At 32.9% G+C, this 22155-nt stretch overlaps 1 protein-coding gene across 1 annotated transcript in view; it reads right to left on the minus strand.

Annotated features, from left to right (window-relative positions):
- klar (klarsicht) overlaps positions 1-22155 on the minus strand; it is a 159782-nt gene that overhangs the window by 90965 nt on the left and 46662 nt on the right. The window contains exons 2-7 of the mRNA XM_065346264.1: positions 7479-7570; positions 5504-5694; positions 5263-5410; positions 5050-5179; positions 3056-3208; positions 2753-2954 (exon numbers count right to left, since the gene is read on the minus strand). Of these exons, the coding sequence (XP_065202336.1) occupies positions 2753-2954; positions 3056-3208; positions 5050-5179; positions 5263-5410; positions 5504-5513 (643 nt within the window). The 5' untranslated portion in view covers positions 5514-5694; positions 7479-7570. The remainder of the gene's footprint in view (positions 1-2752; positions 2955-3055; positions 3209-5049; positions 5180-5262; positions 5411-5503; positions 5695-7478; positions 7571-22155) is intronic.

Consider the following 22155-nt stretch of genomic DNA (forward strand, 5'->3'; position numbering starts at 1 on the left):
AACTAACCAGAAACTGTAATTATTTAGAATGAATTGTTCATCAAAGTACCTGCTTGAAATGAAAAATTAGAAATATTTTCCAGAAAATCTTACAAGATGATATTATTTTTTTTAAAAAAAAGGATTCAATGTGAAAATGAACAAATAAAATCTAATGATTAATTGCACGTCAGAATAGCATAAAAATATAAGAACGGTCTGTGTCTGTAGTCAAGTATATTCAATGAATCAATTTCTCAATTCGAATGAAAAAATTCCATTTTTCATTTCCATTTTCAGGCACCTAAAGTGAAATAAAAATGTTGAAACATTCAATAAATCAATTTACCAGCTAGAATAAAAAATAATGAATTGCAATTTTTTCCAGTTTTCAAATACCTACCTATTCAAGTAAGAGAAAAATGTTGAAATAACGAGAAAAACAATTTTATTCTACAACTAAGACCACCTAAAAACTGGAAACTACATTGTCAATTTTTGTTGAAAAAAATCTGGGAATTTAGGTATTAAATAAATACAGGTAAGCAATCGTAAATCATAAAATCATAATAAAATCAACTGAAGTCGTTCAAATGTAAGAAATCATTCATTAAACGCAAACGAAAAAACTCGAAAATTTTCCTTTGGCAAATAACAATATTGTAAAAAGAAACAGATGCCGAAAAAAAAACTAAAACAAAAACAAATTCGCCAACTACATACATCTTTCAAAAAAAAAAAAAAAAAAATTGAAATACTTAAACACAATCACTAGTTTTCCTCGATTGAAATTTGAAATTTGAAATAATTGAAGCACTTGTTCTTTGCCTATTGAAATCGGTCTTAATTCAAATGGTAGGTAATAAAATACGAGTACCTGTATACCATCAATATCATTTAAAAAAACAAAAACAAAAAACAAAAAACGTAAGTATAGTTGTTAGACTTAGATCTTACTCTAATCATTCGTTTCTTCATTTTTTCATTTTTCGTTGAAATTCAATATTCATTATAGAATTATTTCTTTTTTTAAAAAAGCATAGAGAGTGAGCGCTAGATCAACCTTTAATTCATATGACGTTCATATGTATGTATGTGTATATTATGTAATCCTTTTTTTTCTTCTTCTTCAAAAATCAACTTACGGTAACAGTTTTGGCAGAAAAAGTAAAACGAAACCGTTTTTTTTATTTGCTTAAAACATTTTTTTTTTTTGTTTCTTTCTCTGTTTAAAACATATAAATAAAAATTTAAAAAAAAACAACAAAATATGTCAAATTGCCGATTTGGATTACATAGACGATTTGTTTTCTTCAATATTATTTCATTAGCGCAAAAAAAACATGTGTTTTCAAACTTTGTTTTACGTGCTTAAAACAGTGTTTCTAACAGTTTTTTAAAAAATTTTGTTTAAAACAAACTAACTCTAGTTGGTAAGTACTAATAAATTAAATGGTTTTTTTAAATTGCAAAGATACATCATTTGAACTAGAACCATGGTTTAATTTGCGATTTTTCATCACGTTTCTAATTAGATATTCCCTATTTCCTTCTTTCAAAAATTATTTTCAACCACATCTTGGCTCGTAATACATAACACATATTTATGCAGATAGAAAAAACAGCATCAATAACTTTTTTCATTTTTTTGTTTTCCATCGAGATCTTACACATAAATTTCTTCATGGAATAAAATTCTTTGATCAAACCTACATCATCAATATCGAGGGTTGGTTCACTATCAAAACGATTTTTTGAATTTTTAAATATGAAATAAAGGATTCTTCAAGAAGAAAGAAATCTATTCAAAAATGATCACCAATATCATACTCGTATTATATGGGAATACACTGAATTTATTTTCTGGCAATCATCTAAGATGAATTTTGATAAATTCTTTTTTTTTATTTCATATCCAATTTAACCACTTATTATTCAACAACAAATTTTCAAAAAGCCAGGCTACTCTTTCAAACTTTTTTTTTCCAAGTTCGTCAACGGTACGTGAAAGCAGCAATATTTCTCCACTTCTTTCTCTGCTTCCGAAATCTTAAGACGCTCTTAAAAACGCTCCGGTGAAATCGAATGCAAAGGCAACTCTTACTACAGATAAATTAAAATCGATGCATATTTTTCCAAGCACTTTTCAAAAACAACTCACAATCAGATAAATGAGAGGATGGTCATCATAGAGAGCAGCGTTCCAGCTTGCTTCGTAAACAAGTCTATTTTGAATTTTTTTATATTTTTGTATGGGGAGGGGGTGTTTTTGAAACCTCAAACATCACAACTAGAAATTATTCGGCAAAATACGAACTTACACGGGAAACCGGTGAATAATAACGTTGAAAATCGTTCAACAATGAGTTCGAAAAAATTTAAAGACAATGCATCTGTGAAATAATTTCTTGATGCGATTTCTCTGTAGAAAATAATTCTTCAAATTTCATTAAACCAATTCAACAATATTCTCTATTGTACTTGAAAAGCTTAAAAAGCAGAAATTTTCGAAGAAATTTAAAAAAAAATTGAAAACGTCAATACCTATTACCTAGACTACACTTGAAGTGAAATTTCAAAGCAGGTACTTCTCTCGTATTTTATCAATATTGGATAAATGACTCAATCATAAACTCATAATGAACTCATTTTTAAAATTTCTCGATAATAAAACAAATAAAATTATACGTTTTCTGACACATCTTGAAAATTTTTAACGACCGACACGACAAAATACCTCGACTGGTGAAATTTAAAAGAAAACCAATAATACCTCTATAAATGGAGCAATAATCTGTACTAATATTCCTCTTCGGTGATACGGTTTGTGTTAACTGATCCCATTTAAAGTTCAATTGAGATACGTATTCTAAAATTTCATCTTTATATTGCGGATACTGGGTAACTAATCGTGAACTTTGACTAACGAATATCTTTCTTTGGTAATTTTTACGTTGCAATTCTTCTACATGAGTCTGTAAAATAAATCGTTCAAAATACAATGAATTACGTTGTATTGAAATCAAAGCTACCAATCGAATATATTTATAGGTAGGTACACGAATAATGAGCATACCAGTCTTATGTTGCCAATAGTTAAATTTTCTTCTTTAGCGTAAATAGCACTTTGTACGCTATTAAGCCAAGAATCTAATTCGATGTACTGTTGTTTAAAATAGGTAAACGTCCAATCGCTGGATGGAGATAAATTCAAGTCATTTTTTACCTCCTGAAACGAAAATATCGATTAGAATCAATCAAATGGAAATAGTTGGGTACGAAAGTATTCATCGTAAATATTTCTAGTGAATATTTCAAGTTCTACAACAATTGAATTTCCTAAATAAGTCGTGAAAAAATTGACAGGTACACCAAAAAGCGACTAGAATTTTAATTTGACGTTTTAAAATAATACATAATTTTCCATGCTGATAAAAATCGGCTCGACCAAGGTTAATATTAAGTTCGCGTGTTTAGTAGCCAAAAAAATAAAAAAAGGGTAATAAATTCATTTTTAACAAGTTAATTCAAGTTCATTACTACGTACGTGGCTCGGTCATGCTTTTTCATCACCTACCACTCGAATGAAAATTGAAATTTACAAAACAAGACGCATAAATTGTAAGTGGAAATATTCACCGTAGAGTATTTTACAAAATGATTATTCTGATTTTTTTTTCAAAAATTTCATAAAAATCATGTTTAGACCTTAAAACAGTAGCGCCAGAAGGCGTGAAAATCTCACTCCCTCGTAACAACTCTTACCATCTTCCACTTACTCCTGAAACTCAGTCATATCAAGAAATTGGAAAAGGAAAGATCATTTTGTAGAGATAATGCAACCCAAAATTGAATACCACAGGCAGTTATTTTCCAACCTTGCTTCTATTTCGGGAAAGAGAGTGAAAATTTTCATTTCGACTAGGTGCTTCAAATCAAATAAAAACCTCTTTTTAACCCAAAAAAAAAGTCAAATACAGTGCTGAGAATTTCTCGCTGCTCACCCCCTCGCTTGCCACAAAAATTCAGGACTCAAAAAAATTGTTTCATCAATATTTTTATTGAAATTCATCACATTTTTTGAATAACAAGAAAACATGAAAAAAGTAATAGTTCATTTGTGTAACGAACATAGAGAGTCCAATTTCTCGACTCTATCTTTCAATTTTGTTCCCCCCTCTCCTCCCTTAAAGAAAATTTGTATTACTTCAAGTCAAAAAAAGATTATTATGATAATAAAATCATCTGACTATAAAAAAAAATTAAACCGACCCACATTTAGGGGCTTTAAATCTGAAATTTGGAACTTTGGTTTCAATCATGAATTGGGTACAGTAAAATTTAAATTCTTCCAGCAGTTCACTTTGGCCTTCCTCTCGGTCTCATCTCTTTTTCGCGCACTAAAAATGAGAAATTTTACTCAAATATTGATCAAATGTTCGAAAATTCCAGTGTAAAAATTTTGTATGCACAAATGTACAATATTCCATTGCTTTTTTTTTTTAGGTATTTGTGAGATATTATCAGCAACTTTATCAAGACAAATAAATTTAGTATTTTTCTCATCCGATCTGACAGACATCCAGTCTTCATTTACGTAATACTTCAAACAAAAGTGAAGTATCCTGTCGCCATATAGGTAATAAAAAGCAAATAATGTCAATCCAAATCGAACGTGCTGACATCGAAAATGAAAATATAGAGGCAACGCGAACAAACTGTCTAACATGTCACTGCAGCATGCAGTAGTACAAAACAATTCCTACTGTTAAGGAAAACGTATTTTTGTTATTTTTTTAATTCGATGTTAACGCCGCCGCATCCAATGAAATACTATTGACTGTTTTTCAGCCATAAGATATTGTTTAATTTTATCGATCAATTTGGATCAATTACGGTCATGCAAAGGCCAATAAAGTTGTTATTGTTAAAAGTTCCTTTTTGTGGATAACTATAATTTTTTTTTTCGTAAAATATTTTTCGTTTAAACAAATTTAAAAATTATTTCAAACGATTAAAATCGTATCACATAATACATAACAAAATATAAAACCAATGGCAAAAACTAACCGTACAACTTTCTATAAGATTATTGTTCATTAAATATTGATAGTTGGAATTAAATGCTGTCCATAGTTCATCTTTTTGATCATCCTGACCCCATGAATTTCGCCAGCATTCTTGTTCAGGAGATCGTTTCCTGCGAATAATCACGTTGAAAAATTACTTCGATGTTGAATCATCATCGTAGAGCGATAAAAATTCCAATATACGAGTACTCACTTAAGTTTATGATTCAGGCTATTGTAGGCTCTATTTGGAAGCACGGGCGTGACATTAGCCGCTTGATCAGACTGCTTTAAACGTCCACGTATAGAAGGCTGAAGCGACGACATTGAAAAGCTATTTTTCATAGATGAATTTTCAAAATCTACGAAATGGATAACAGAAGAGATTAATAAAATACGATCGGACACGAGTAGGAAAAAAATATCAAAGTAGTAAAAACAACTAAAAGTAATACCCATTGGCATTTTGCATAATTCACCGTCCGAAAAATAATGATAATTGTTTCGAATCCGTTTATTGTCAAAACAGTTACGATTGAATTTTGATTCGTTATTTGGTACTGGACTAGAATGTTCTACATTGACTGTATTATTATTATGGCACAAATCGACTTTTCTTCGGAGTTGGCGTTTTTTCTTCGCGTTCCTGTGAGAACAATACAGAAAAAATTAGCAACCGGAATTATTAACGAATTTACAAACACCATAAATGTTTAAGCATGCATGACATATATTTTTTTTTCAATTATCAAAATTCAACCTTGTACGTATAAGGTATTTTAGCAACCAGTTCGAAATCTTTGGTTTTCGTAACACAAATGTCAACAATGATGACACAACTCGATACCAAAAATAGCGTAAAAATGAACCATTAATTATTCAAGAGCCGACCAAAAAAGAAAAAAAAGACGAATCGTGTTTCCTTTGACCATTTCATCTATCCACCCTCCATCGAAATGATTACGAAAAGGAAAATTACAGCAACATTTACCTTTACCCAAGGCCAAGTGTACGTGAGAAACGCGATATGAATACAGAGTTTGTATTTTCATTAAAAATTAAAATACCAGGATCGATAAACTCGAAATTATTTCTCTTTTTTGCCTCGATGCTTCCTAATGTATTATATATTAACACACCCATCCTCAAACCAACGCCTCCTACAGACGAATACCCCACATTGCAATTTTTTCGCAATCCTACTCGAAAAAATTCCAATATGTCTAATTCTTATTACTCAGAAACTCGTTCGAGATTATTAAGTGTGATCGAGGGCGTAGGTTAACTTGATCCTGCTATACGATGTTGTCAACCTTCAAAACTATGCAGTGTGCAGGTTGTTTCAAAAATTAATTTATTATTAAATACGAACTAAAACTGTCCCATTAATCATATTTACTCCTCCCCGATAACTATATTATAAGAACAATTTCCACCTGATGCTTGTTCAAGAATTTAGTCTTTCTAAAGTGCGTAACTTTTTAAGACCATAAAGAATTAATAAAAGTACTTAACGATGACAGCCAGTTCTCTTTCGAAAAAATATGCATCCACCGTTCAATAATACGTAATTTACTCGCGGTAACTTCAACATTTGAGACAATTTTATTGAATTTAACGAATTTTATCTCAAAATTTGTAAAATATGCAGAACTTAAATTTTCAAAGAAAGTAAATATTCCTCATTTCCGCAATAGGCATGTAAGTACCTATTTAAAATTATTGGATTACAGCGATGAAAAAAAAAACACTTTCCATCACTTTAGAATCGAGATTTTTAATTAAGATTGTAGTACAAATCTTTCCTTCTGTTCCTCATTTTGTTTTCTAAGATACTATCGGATTGCATTATTCTATCCGGTTAAGCTACACTTACAATGCTTTTGTGCATGTTTCAGTAGAAAATTGAGGCAAGGTTTTGATTGCTTCGCATTTCACAATTTTATGCACAATAATCGACATAACAGATGATTTGTTTCTATTTTTTAAACCTCAAAACAACATCTTAAATGTTTATGAAACTCCTAAACCTGAAGTAATCAACAATGCTCTGAATATCCTGCTGTCAGAACTGGACAAGTACATAGTATTTATTTGATGTAAAAGGGTAAAACAACTGCTCAACATGGAACTGCAATCAACCTTAATGCTGTCACTTTGAGTATCATGCTCAAAAATTCCCACAAACAAGCACCCTCTGCAGAATCAATCACACAGTTGGAAAACTACCTATTGGTCTGCAACAGCAAAAATTTTTCCTATGATCGCAAGTTAGCGTTGTAAGATTATTTTGGGGACTGAAAAGACGTTTCCCCAAAAAAACGTAACAAATTTTAAAATATTATAATGAGTTCCAAACTGAACGTTCGATCTCTACGCAAAAAAAATCATAAGATGAAACCTGAAACGAGATATTTAAACTGAACTTGCCTGCATTTGGGTGTAGTGTTGAAACATTTATAATATTTTCCACTTAAATGCAAATCTTCAAGATTGATCAACTCGTAAGAAACCACCACATCCTAAAAAAAAAGGAAAAAAAAGACTGATTTAATACAAATTATATTAAAAATTATAATCACATCCTAAAAAAAGAAAAAAAAAAGACTGATTTAATACAAATTAAGATTAAAAATTATAATGAAGAGTTGGACGAAGAAGAAGAGGAAGAACATCAAAAATTGATCACTTTTAAAGAACATCTAGTGGTTTAAGTAAGTACGAGTATGTACTTGGCTAAGTGGTGAATTTTAATTCAATTTTTCTCATAAACGAATAAAAATTTTATATTTTTAAAATGATAAATCGATACTTCGGAGTCCAATCTCCCAATTCATTATTAAAAAAATTTTCAAAAATTCAATCACGCCTGAGAGAATTACTTAAAAATTAACCACAGAGCCAAGTGATTCCTAAGGATCTAAAAATATCGATCGAGCAAGGTGACAAAGAAATTCAAAATATTTAAATCTAGTCATTTCCATAAAGAATTGTTCTTGGTGATATTCTTCTCTTTTCTCGTCAACACTCTTCAATGGTAAGTATAGGTACATGGTACATGTAAATGAAACTTTTAAAAAACTAATAAATCATTCATTGTAAAAAAAACTAAAATAACAAAAATCGTCGACAGTTGCGAAATACTTAGTTCATTCACCTATTCAACAACATCAACAATTCACACTCAAATACAAAAACATGGCAACTTCATAAATAGCCGGATACTCGAATATTGTCGCAATATGTACTTACAAATTCATACAAAAAGGTATCAAGTTGAGTTACTGATTAACGAGTATTTATCTTCACTCAGTGACACAGCTAAGACTCTTTCGAGCCCATTAATAATTGTCAAATAAACTGTATGCCTATGTATATACGTAAGTACTTTACATTCCAAAATTAATTTACGCATTCCGTAAAGGCTGCCAAAAAAAAACACGACCACGAGGTTACTTGCACCGGTGCAACGAATGCACTGCACACGTGTCATAGAAAGATACTGCAATTTAATCCCTTCCTAGTTAGTAAAATCGTTCCACTCTATACACACATCGATATAATTCGTCGAGTAAACAAACTCGGTTTCTATTTTGTATACCTGTATGGTCCACCCTTTCGTTTAAGATAAACATCTATATTACGGTTCTTTCGTTTTAATTAAGTTTAGTAAGGGAGTGAGCCCTTTTTTTACACGTCGCGTCGATTCTAAAAAGGTGAAAATACGACTATCCGAAGAGCTTTTAATATGAAGAAAATTATCGTAAACGTACTCCCAAAGTTTGAGCTTTAATTAAGTTTACAAATCGTAAACAACGAAATACCACGATCTACGATGTGGTATCGAAAATGCTGCACTTTTACGATATGTAAACGCCACACATACCCACGAGGTGATCCTTTGATTATAACGCCGACTTCATAAACATGGCACTAATAAAAACACTCTCCTAATTGGTACAGGGATGTCATATGTGATATGATTTAGTACTACATGTACACGAATCGAGATAGACCACCCCACTAGAAATTCAAAAATAGGATTATACCTATTACAAAAAATTCATTTGAAAAAGATTTTGAATAGGTAAGACGAACTTTTGCAGTTCTAGAAAGTTTCTTTGGTTTATTATAATGAATATCAACAATTGAAAATTCTTCATCAATCAACAAAGTATTAAATGCTGTCAAACTCTATTCAATTTCAGGTCGGTTCTTATTCATTCATAACATTGAATTCTTAAATCAATATTCAGAGCCAAAGTTGTTAACGCCGTTATCTTCTTCCAAACAAATTAGATCACCGGTGCCAGCTAACAAGGGAGGTGTCCCAGGTGACATTCACCGATTTCAATGATTCTTACATCATTGGATAGAGGACATCGAACACAGCCTAACCCCAAATTTTTAGCTGCTTAAATTGATATTACGATTTTTGAGAGCAATTTTTCGATTTTTACAATGCAATTTTGAAAAATTGGCTAAAAATAAGTCAGCCCAGGTCGCATACTTGAACTTTCACGATATTATTTAGGAATTTTAATACATGCCATGAGACTAACCCACGGTGAAATTTTCAGCTGCTGAATTTGATATTTCAGTCATCCAGGGCAATTTTTGATTTTTGATCAATTTTTTCAAAATTGAAATGTGAAAATCAAAAAATCACCCTGGATGGCTGAATTATCAACTTTAGCAGCAGAAAATTTCATAATGGGCTAGTCTCACTGTATGTATAAAAATGTCAAAATATTACCAGAGGTTTAGGTATGCTACTTACGCCGACTATTTTTGCTCAATTTTTCAAAATTTCTATGTGAAATTGAAAAACCACTCTCAGACTCTCAAAAATCAAAATATCAACTTCAGTAGCAGAAAATTTGAGGTTATGCTATATTCGATGTCCTCTACCCAATGGTGAAAGAATCGTTGAAATTGGTGAATGTCACCTAGGGCACCTCCCTGGTAAGTTACATAAATGAGTACTCCGTCAGGTCCATGGAAAGGTACAACTACAGTGGTGTGAAAATTATTAGACTAGCGCAATTTTTTGCTACTACATAAACAGATTTTTGGAGAAATACGTACTATTTAATGAAATAAACTGATTTTGAATTTTTTATATCATATCATTGACCGCAAGGAACACTTTTTTGTGGTTTGGAAACATTCATTTACTTTATAAAAAAATTTTCTAGTTGTAAAATGAAATTTCGCCAATTAGGAAAAAATCAGTTTTTCAGTAATGAATAATTATAAATTTCTAAATCTGGGAGTAATTAAACGTGGATTCCGATTAAATGGACTTCTATGGACCTTGGCCGATGCTGATTGGCCATTGGTTTTCAAAATGGAGCTGTATTTTCGAAATGCGCCAACATTCATATTGGAATTTGGAGTTACAAAAAAGTCAAAAAAACACGTTTTTCTATTTCTGATTTCTCAATTTCCACCAAAATTCAATAAATGGGATACTAAAATGACCAGAATTTAGTTGCGGATCTCCTCCCGTTGACAGAATTTTGCTATTTCATTTTGCTCTCGCGAAATTCGCAAAAGAATCTTGAAAAATGAAATTTAAAAAATGCACAAAAATTCACGTTTTTCAAGCTACTTCTGCTCGTGGAAGAAAAACACGAATACCAATCGTTTCGCTCTAACCGCCATTCGATTCCTCATAAAATTTACCTTCAGAATCAACTCCCGAAAAAATGTTTAAAAAGCTATTGCGATAATTTGCGAGGTATTAGTAATTCATTTTTTCACAAAATCGCTCATGCAGCAAAAATCGCATACAAAGCGATCTTCAGAAAAAAGAAATTACTAATACATCGCGAATTATCGCAATAGCTTTCTAAAAATTTTTTCAGGAGTTGACTCTGAAGGTAAATTTTATGAGGAATCGAATGGCGGTTAGAGCGAAACGATTGGTATTCGCGTTATCCTTCCACGAGCAGAAGTAGCTTGAAAAACGTGATTTTTTGGTCATATTTTTAAATCTCATTTTTTCAAGATTCTTTTGCGAATTTCGCGAGAGCTAAATGAGATAGCAAAATTCTGTCAACGGGAGGAGATCCGCAACTAAATTCCGGTCATTTTGGTGTCCCATTTATTGAATTTTGGTTGAAATTGAGAAATCAGCAATAAAAAAACGTGTTTTTTTTGACTTTTTTGTAACTCCAAATTCCAATATGAATGTTGGCGCATTTCGAAAATACAGCTCCATTTTGAAAACCAATGGCCAATCAGCATCGGCTAAGGTCCATAGAAGTCCATTTAATCGGAATCCACGTTTAATTACTCCCAGATTTAGAAATTTATAATTATTCATTACTGAAAAACTGATTTTTTCCTAATTGGTGAAATTTCATTTTACAACTAGAAAATTTTTTTATAAAGTAAATGAATGTTTCCAAACCACAAAAAAGTGTTCCTTGTGGTCAATGATATGATATAAAAAATTCAAAATCAGTTTATTTCATTAAATAGTACGTATTTCCCCAAAAATCTGTTTATGTAGTAGCAAAAAATTGCGCTAGTCTAATAATTTTCACACCACTGTACACTGTTACTGAAAAATCAAGTTTCTGCCCCATTGAGAACAATAGGTAAGCATTGATATCTACTGAAAATTGTTACCATAGAGAATGTAATATTTCAAATTTGATTCATTTTTTTCAACAATGATGCTAGGTACCACTGATCAAAATGTACCAAAAACAAGAAAAGTGATTCAAGATAAAGTCAGCAAATGGGCTACAGGTAAAGCTACCCTCAACAATGTGTGAGAAAAATATGCCTGAGATTGGAGCAAATGAAAGCGGAACATGCCGCAAAAAAGTGGAGGGAAGAGAAGGTGTTCGAACTAGAAGTGTTAGAGAGAAAATTAAAAATCAAGATCATAATTGAAGCACATATAGCAGAGATGAAATCAAAAGAGCTTAATTTGAACTTGAGATATCTACTTACTTTTATGTTAAAATGTAATAAAATTGCATTAAAATGTCATTTATCATTTATTTACTTATTGATTCATGTTCTTGTTTTATTAAACTATCAAGTGTAATTTGTAAAAAATATTGAAAAATTGTGTCATTTGTTTGTTCTTATGGTTAGCTTTTTATAGGTAACACTATATAACACTAGACTATTTTCATAAAAAGAGAGAATTGTTCCACTGTTGTCTGCTCACATAAGAAAAAAAAAATCACCAAAAAAATGAGATCAGTTTTACTCTTATACTGTGAACAAAAAAACGCCTGCCGATCTCATTCTTGAGAATAAGTGTCTCCAGATTTGCCAATTTATCACATTTTTGGCGATTTGAAATTGGCGTACTGCATCAGATATTTCAGCTACAATCATGGCCAAATAATTACCAATTTTCTAGAATTTCAAATTGTAGAAAGGGTAACTGCCAAACAATTACGTTTAAATTTCATCTTGTTTCTTAAAGAAGTTAAACTTGATATAAAGAATATGATGGCACTGGCTACCAACGGAGCAAGCAATCTGTGTGGTTGCAATAATTCCTTATATACTGTTTTGAAGCAATCAAATTCAAACTTACAGCTCATGAAATGCATTTGTCATTCCCTGGCTAAATGTGCAGTGAAGGCTGGTGAAGAGTTACCTAGCAATATTGATTTCTTGTAGCGTCAAACAAGGAACTGGTTCGCTCATAGTCTATTACGCAAACTCATGTATGAGTCCTTGTATCAACAACTCAATTTTGGACAGAAACCACAGAAACTGAAACAACTATCATCAACACGATGGCTCGTTTTCCATAATGTTGTGAAAAGAACTATTGAACAGTGGACAGAACTAAAGACTCATTTTGTGAACATTCGTGAGAGTACAGATAAAGAAATCAATAATTGTTATACTGCCAGATTGCTCGCGAATATGCTGGAAGATAATTAAAATTTATTATATCTTCACTTTTTGAATTCTGTACTGAAATAAGTTAATGCTGTCAATTCATCATTTCAATCAGACAACGTGGATATTTCACCTTTGTATGATGATTTACTTAAGCTCATTCTTTCCATTTCTGGTCATATATTTAGACTGGCATGCTTGAGGATTAATGTTCCTAGAAATGCTTCAGTAATCAATGAGAATGAAGCAAAAATGAGAAGTGTGCAGTATGCAATCAACAACTATGGTTTTGAAATTGGCAATTCCCTATTATCTCCGAATGACGTTGAATTTGGCGACAAGTTCCAAGAATTTGAAAGTACAATCCATGGTGTTTCTTTAGAGAAGTTATTGATTGTCAAAAAAAGGTGCATCAGTTTTCTGTTGAGGTTGTGTAAGGAGCTGGTGAATAGCTTACCTTCAAATCTTGTTACTATTGAGAAACTACAATATTTTTCTCCTACTGTATGTACATCAAACAAAGTAATCTCTATCAAAGATTTTCCATGGAGTTTGGCTCCAAAAGATGTATCTAAAAATGATTTTGAAACAGAGTGGCGGCAATTCAAGACCTTATCTTATAGAGAATTGTTTCCAAACAATACTGATCAATCAAAATCTTGGTCATCAACAGCAAACTTTTGGTACCAAATTGGAAAAATCATGAATGCGGTAGAAAAAGCAAGCTTTCCTAATCTTTCTAAATTTGCGTTGGTGGCCAATAGCCTACCTATAACTTATAAGCAATGCAGCGGTCAAACGGATTTTTAGCATTGTAACAATTGTCAAGACCAAGCTTTGAAATCGTCTTATGTTGAAAATGTTAGATTGCATCATCAGAGTAAGAGTTGCATCAAAAAATTGGCTAGGAGGATGCTGTTTAAAATTTATCCCCAGCAGTAAAATGTTGAAGAAGTTCACCTCGAAAAATCATGTATCCTGAAAAGAAAGAAAATGAAAACTAAGAAGAAAAAAGTGAACAAAAAAGAAGAAGAAGAAGGAGAAGAAGCTGAATTTGAATCTGCTTTAAACGTTGAGAAAGACAAAGAGGTTGATGAAAGTATCTACTCTTTGTGTACTACTGATATGTAATTGAGTATTTCTTGAGTTTTGTTGGTGTAATTTTTCTCAAATTTTCTGTGATGGTCTAAAAAAAAGAGACTGAAGATCAGAAATTGAAGTGACTCATTTTATAAAAATGAGTTTGGTCATTTTTCATGTTTTTTATTACTTTTATAAGTTTTGTTATCGGAGTAATGTTAGGAATTACAATATTAAGAAAGATATAAACAAACTTACTATTTTTTATTTTTAGAAATAATTGTTGTTCTCTATGTTTTATATGTTTGTAAGTTTTACTAAGGTAAGTGCAGCTAATTACGCCACTTTAGTAATTACTCCACTACCATAGTTCTCATGGTAAACGGGTAGATGGCGCTGTGTGACAATTTTTAGGTGATAGTACTAACAACAGGGTTGCTGCGGATCCTCAAAAAAAGGATCTGGATCACGGATCACGGATCATGGCAAAAAATATGATCCGGATCACGGATCACAGATCGTTTATAAAAAAGGATTCGGATCACGGATCACAGATCATTGCCAAAAAAAGGATCCGAATCCGGATCACGGATCAAAACTTCACGGATCCTTTTTTTTTTTTTTATTACCTCGTCGACTGAGTTAGAAAAGCCTAAAAGGTACTATGATGGAACGGAACCTAATACATTGCTCTTTCTCATTGTGGTTTTCAATCATTAAATCGTGTAATTTCTACTTGAAACCGAGATTAGTCATTAATTTATCGTGAAAAATGTCCGAAAATAAGATCCGATGTGTTTGGAAGCGTTTATTTCCAATGGCTAATGTATTAAAAGAACGGAAAATGTCCGATAGCGATAATGTTATGAAAAGTGATTTGAAACATACAAACAGTAACATTAGTAATACTGTACAGAAAAAACCCAGACGTGACAGTTTTGATACAATACCAACAGACAGCCCACCATATAAGTACCAAGGTGATTGTGTAAGGAAACAAAGTGAAAGGAGGAAACTCCTGGGTCATTCCTGCTACTCGTGTAAGGACTTCTATGAATCTCAAAAACTTATTTATGGTGGAACAGCTGTGGCGCAGATGATAGATAAATGTTCCAGACACCGCTATAAATACGAACGTTCGGTAACACCACCTGGTATTTGGGATGTCTGATTCCCACCATCACCTCCATCACCTTCGATACTCACACAAAACTCGCCTTCAATACTCACTGGAAAGTCTTATAAACTTGTACCTTCCTCACCTTCAATACTTACTGGAAAATCGCAGACTTATGTAATCGGATATTCTTCACCGAGTCACGACTGTCACGAGTCACACACACCAGAAAAAAAAAATGCTATGAGGAATATAAGGGAGAAAACAATGCATATTCTTACTGCAAGTAAAGCTTTCAACATACCAAGAAGAACATTGCGCGATTACTTATCCAAAGAAAGCTCAGTAAAAGGTAACTAAAGGAATCATCAAATGTAAAGTTGAATAGCAATAAATTATTTTTACATTTCGGTTTTTTTTTCATTTAAAGGTGCTGTTAGTCGTCCGCCTGTGCTAATTTCATTAGACTTATTAAGCTTAGCGTTTTGCTTTTTTTATATTTTTTATAAAAAAGTTATAAAATACATACTTTTTAAAAAAAAATTACAAGTTTTTTCAAAAAAATTGACATATTAGTAGTTTAATGTTTTTTGGGAACTTCACATCTGAAAAATCTGGCAACACTGGTACATTGGCGATTTAGGATTGGCGAAATGGCGACCTCACATCAAAAAAATCTGGAGACACTGAGAATGACAATAATTCTCAATTCTGAAGAGCGTGTAATTGGGTATCTTTGCTACCAGGTCTGATAGAGTTACACCAAAACATCTGATGGTGTAATTTTATATATTTGAAATGGGGACTGAATCACAAAATACTGAGAAAAATGTTACTGTTCTCTGATTTCAAAATAAAGGTTGGTGCAGATATTTTCATAAGATGTTATGTTTTCTTATGATCATCATTAATGGTTAATTTCCTGTGTAATTTGGTTTGTTTAGAAAATGTCTGAGTTGAACATTTTCATACTATCACTTCTATGTACTTCCAATTTGAACTATCAGATTATCCAGTTATAAATCATTTGTAGAATGCACATTATGTGTATTATGTAGCTTCATGAATCATAAGCATGAGGAAACAGCAGTATAGAAATCTAATAAAACTGGCTAAATTGTTTTCAACTTTATTTTTAATGGATATTATTGTAAGTAATTATGTAAATCTAACTTCCCTAACATGTGTATAATGAGTATATAATATGTTATTAAAATATTTTTGGTAATCATTTCTCTTATTAAATATCATTCATTTATGAGAAAACTGAAAAAACCCTAAGAAAACTTGATATACTGTATAGAAAATAATGATGTTTGACAATAACTGCGCTGCGTGGTGGTGTACTTTGACGTGACGCATTTTGTGGCCTAATTTTTAACACAGGGTCTTATTGGAGTGCGCACACTTGAAGCATATAAAATCAAATGTCTACTTTTCCATTTTTGAAAATTTTAAGAAAAATGCAAAAAACCCTCCCTAGTGTGTATGGTAACCTAAAATACCGAATATTTAAATTTGGAATTTCCAGCATGTCAGAAAATAAACTTTTCAACCAGCCACCTCAGATTAGCGATTCACTTAACTTTCATTAATCGATTCGGAATATGAAATCTATGACAAGATCAGATTTAATAGCAAAGTCTCGCCTTCTGAAACGACAGTCAACTTCTGTTGGAACTCTAGATCGACTCGAAAATTGTGTTAAATTGGTTTGGGGAGGGGGGGATAACTTGATATTATGTGAACCAATTTTCAGATTTTCAGTGGTTTTCACTTTTTGAAGTGGAAAACCCACCCAAATTCGACATCTACGAGTACTATGGTCTTTTCTGTATTAGTTTTTCGTTTAGAATTTCGACAAAGTACGAGAACATCCAGCACGCTGTTCAAACCCATTACAGCGTAGGTATCAGGTACCGTACCGCCTATAATATTCTATACATATGTTGAGCCTCCAGAGACGCGGAGAATCCGTTCACCATAATTCATCACCTACTCGTCATCGTCTCCTCTGACCTTCTCACTCGTATATGGTATACGTACAAATAAGCTCCTCACTACGTGACCGAAAACTAAAACGAGTCGTTTTCAATTCGATTTAATCGCGATAAAACAATTTATTTTCGTCTTATATTTCAAAATTACACAACCATCGGTGGTCGTCGTTGCCTTCGCACCTTCACACCGCAAAGGAAAACTCGATGTAAAATTAAAACCTGCATCTACAGCGTTACAAGTCGAGCGAAAAATATTCCGCGACTCTCGAGTCACATCTGTTAACCGAGAGAAACCTCCCTTTACGCGGTAATTTTGTTTCAAATACTCGAGAAATTACCAATCTCGGTAGATTAGAAAAATGACACGAGGAGCTTTCTTTCAACCATAACTGCGTGTAACCGTTATGTATGTGTTGGTAACTCGATACGACGCAACAAAGTCTTCACAAAATTTCAAAACACTAATATAAATATGGAAAAGAGACGATAAAGCCGACGGGCAATTCTCTCCACTCTGTGCACTGTGCAGTCGGTGTACAAAGTGTAATGCCTGAAAATATCGTATTTCAAACAATAACTTACAAATGACATGTACTAAAATATGAAAAAAAATCTCCCCGCAAAAGAAAGTCCGTTCAATTAACACAAAAACAATACCAGAATTGCATCGCTTTGGGCGACATGAATACATTCTTTATTCTCAATTTTGAAGAGCCTGCGAGCGACCTACGTAATAATATTTTTTTTTAGCCTTCGACTTTACAATTGCAATACGCCGCGCCGCCTACGAATAGATCATTTCTACTGTATCGGCTTCTTTGTTGGTAGTTTTCATCATGCGTATAACCAATAAAATGAGCAACAAATTATTGTAATTTGGTAGTCGGTTATTCATTTCACTAATTTTCGATTACACCTGTTTTTTTTCAGATTTCGAGATACGGGTGAAAAAAATAATACAGAAATTTTGAACATTTTGGACCTCTCCATCAGCCATCTATGCTTCGTTCTAAGGTGGTTTGTCTTTGACCTTTTTTTTTTTTTTTTTTTTGAAAATTGGAGGTGAATTCGATAATAAGTTGTTGGGGAATCTTAAACGACTGTAGGAAAAATTTTGGATTCTTGAATCATCCCCTTTATATCAGAGCCTCAAATTGAAAATTTTACTTACATATGTAGAAAAAAAAACATTTTTTTGGTGTCAATTGATCATATTTGTATTACTCGTATTCCACTTAGAAGTGAGAAACCAGTTTTTAAATTTTTGTCACTATTTTTAGGTCAGAGGTCATTTTACACAATTTTGGAAAAGGTCCAAAATCGTGTTATTTTCGCAAGTCATGCAAAAGCATTGAAATGGTGAAAGAAAGTCGAAAACGGATTTCTTATTCTCAAGTGTAGTTTGAACAAATTGACAAAAAAAATTTTTAAATCTTCATTTTAATGTAAAATTTGAAAATTTGAAACCCCAGTAGAAAAGTAATGGTTCAAGTTGGAGATCCAAAATTTTTCCTGCAGTTTATTGAGGTATTCCCACAACTTTTTATCAAATCCTCCCCTTCAATTTTCCAAAAATAAGTCAAAGACGACCCACCTCAGACTACACCCAACTGACCAAGATTCACCTAGAGATTTTCTCAGGCATCTCAAGGAGTTAAAGGAAACCGCAGATGGGTGCTAAAGCCATCACACAGTTCACTTGATAATTATGAGCAGTACTATCTTTGTATACAACTAGACACATTTCTCGGTTGTCTGGTTTTTTAAGGGAGGGGGCCACTTCATTTGATTTTTTAGTAATTTTCATTAGTTATAGAGATAGGTGAATAGTTCTTTCAATTGTCTCAGTGTTCCATTGAAAATCGCGTACAACGTAAAAATCGCCTGATCGGACATTATTCGAATTTTTATTATTTAGAACCAACATTTTCAGGTAAAAAGAAACAATACTTTATTTATAATAACCAATCGTGCCAAAATTAAAGTGAAAGATCAACCCGGCCCAGAGGATCAGTCGCAATGGCCACTAGAAAAATTCGGCTTCCCGTTGATAAACGTTTTAAAACGCACGATTATAATTAATCTAGCGCGATAACAACCACCCACCCAAACCAGGAAATCTTTAAAAATTTAGCATATTTTCACCGAATAAAAAAAGCAAACAAACGTCCAGCCGACTACATCTACTTACCTATGTAGAAGATAATATCAAGATTCATCATCTAGATCAGCCGGTGGAGCAATACATCGCGCGCACGAAAACGTAAAAACTCACGTTGGCGGTAACTCAGCTCAGCATGACAAAAGTTACCATTGTTTAAAGAAATTAACGCAGTTATTACAAAATTACAACACGGAAGGGACGCTTTTGATTTATTATTATAGTAGAGAAATCATAAAAACCAAATTGAAAAATCTCGCAGCGCTCACGAAATTTACTACTATCAGCATCATAGGCTATAGACATTGTTCATTTTGATACATATCCGATTGGCTGCCTGTTTCTTGGTAAGTGAAATGACACGAATCGTTACTAGTATGTAAATAAGGGAATTTACTCGTCATAAATCAAGCTTCACCAAAACTAGTGTACGACTGTACGTCTATGGACTAGATTAATAATAATACGTACCTAAAGGTGCCTTCACAATTCACAAGCGTTGTTTTAAGTAGGTACCTACTTATGTTTCAAGTCTTCTTAAGTTGTCCGAATTCAAAATTGAAGAAAAATCGTTTTCTTCTAAATTTTAAATACATAATAGGTTCGTTCAAAAGCTTTCAATTTTCAACCAAGTTGAAAAATTATTATGTTATCTACGAGTAAAATTGTTTAGGGATGAAACAAGACGCACTTGTACGTGTAACACCTCGTGAAGAGTCAGAAGCTTGGACGAGGTAACTTTTCAACGTTGTAAATGTCACTAGGGCGCCAGTACCGACGAAATAATAAAATAAAACCCTAGTGACCTTTACAAAATGCCGCGCTTGACGCCAAAAATCATTTCTAACAGCGGCTCAAAAGACATCAAACTCGATAATCTTCAACTTCTATCATGTAGCAGCGTATACTACGTAATTACTTACACCACACGTACTACACCTACAATTCGAATCACCGCGTGAAGCCCCATCAATAACCCGTTATACACCTTCTACATTTTCACCCTTACTTTCGATATGGTTTTAAACCGTAACCAAATAATTATCCGTTAGTCTTCAAATTAAATCTTATTCGTAATCTTAAAGACGTATCTACTCCATCGTTGTCATCATAAAATCGACCATAATGATAAACTACTCTATCCTAATCAAAGACTCACACCGTTCGACATAAGATTTTTTCAACAACGTCTTTAAAATTATGCTGTACGCTCCCCAAAGATCAACAAGACGACATTACAACGTTGATTACGCGCGTTAACACACCGAAGAAAAACCTAACCGATGTACTCAAAAAACGAAGCACTATGGAACACGACTCGAACGATTCCGAGCCAAAATCCGATTTTTGAACAATAACCAGAACTTGAAGACAATCGAAATTAAAGTTTTCCCTCTCGTTTCCATCTTTGAATCAGTACCATACACGAAAAAAGTACGACGTAGACACGCTAATGGAATATCATCAACGTCAGCAACGTCAGCCTGAGGAAATAGACTGCCATATTTTTCTCGAATCATCAAACTATCCGAATGCGAATTGGAAAAATGAACAATCTCAACTCGCACTAGGCCAATTTTCACGATGAGTTTTCTTTCAAAACCGCAAAAAAACATACACGGTGGTCCTCATTAAACAATTCGATTACTCTCGACTTGTTTTTAAATACAACGCTCCGTCGAGTAATAATGAAGATGCGTTAATTAAAAAAAGTAACCATCGACGTAACTAGTGGAGTAGCCCATATCTACGCAAGTACCTACAAGTACATGCTAAATTCGTATGTAATGTTGAAAAGTACAAGTAAGTATGCCTACATCACCGTGACTTATGGACACAACACGCTAACGCCCACATATATCTTATTATCAAGCGGAAATAATCGAGATGTAGAACAATTTCCGCAATTATCGAGATTCATTACAAGTTCATTTATCAACATATTTACCTAAAAAGGTATATAGGAACCTGTTTAGAAACTTGGCTACTGTTGTTTTCAAATTTCAACCGAAACAATCGTCGCGCCGCGCCGCCGGGCTGATTTGCTGATTTGTCGTATACAATTGATAAATCTGCGACCTTATTCGTAGAAAATAATTCGTCTTTGTGTTTTCAACGCGGATCTCTCGTTGAAATTCAAACTTAACGAGTACACTGAACGGATTTCAAGTAGGAAAATCATCGATATTAGGTCGCCTTGCCGTATAAAAAAATACACTAAAAATATCAAAGTTGATCGCAGATTTCATTAGACGGCAAGAATAGAGAAACTGTCTCATTGAAATTGACAAAAAAAATGCCCAAGTTGAACTTGACATTTTTCATTGTACATTATTATAAAAATACAGATAGTCCAGGAAAATTAGATGAAAAAAAAGGGTCATTGGGAAAAGTGAGGTAGAAAGCTGAATTTTGGTATACAGGTCCATTTTTTGGTGCTGAACACGAATCCGATGAGTCCCCGGTCGTCCCTGGTGAGCTTTCTCCCCTATTGTGGATCTAAGCCCCCCAAAACCAGTTTTTTGCAATTTTCTCCCCCGCATTGCATTTTAGCGAAAAATGAGGTTAGACACAAGAATCTACGTCAAATTTCCGATCTAGTGACATATCAACTTTTCTTCGACCCTCAAGGGGGTTGGAACCACAACCATTCAAAAAAGGGGGGTTCCCTGAAAAATACAAAACGTCTATAGGCGCCTAAGAGGGGTGAAATGGTCCCCGACAGCGTTTGAGTTGATATTAGCATGAAAAGTGGGTACCATAGAGAAACCTCCGCGCAAAAAATTTTAGATCCACACCCCCTCCCCTTTTTGCGGAACCCTCCTTTTTTGAAATTTCAGTATCACTTTCCTCAGCCCCATTTCA

This window comes from Planococcus citri, chromosome 1, assembly GCF_950023065.1.
Source record: "Planococcus citri chromosome 1, ihPlaCitr1.1, whole genome shotgun sequence".
Taxonomy (NCBI): Eukaryota; Metazoa; Arthropoda; class Insecta; order Hemiptera; family Pseudococcidae; genus Planococcus; species Planococcus citri.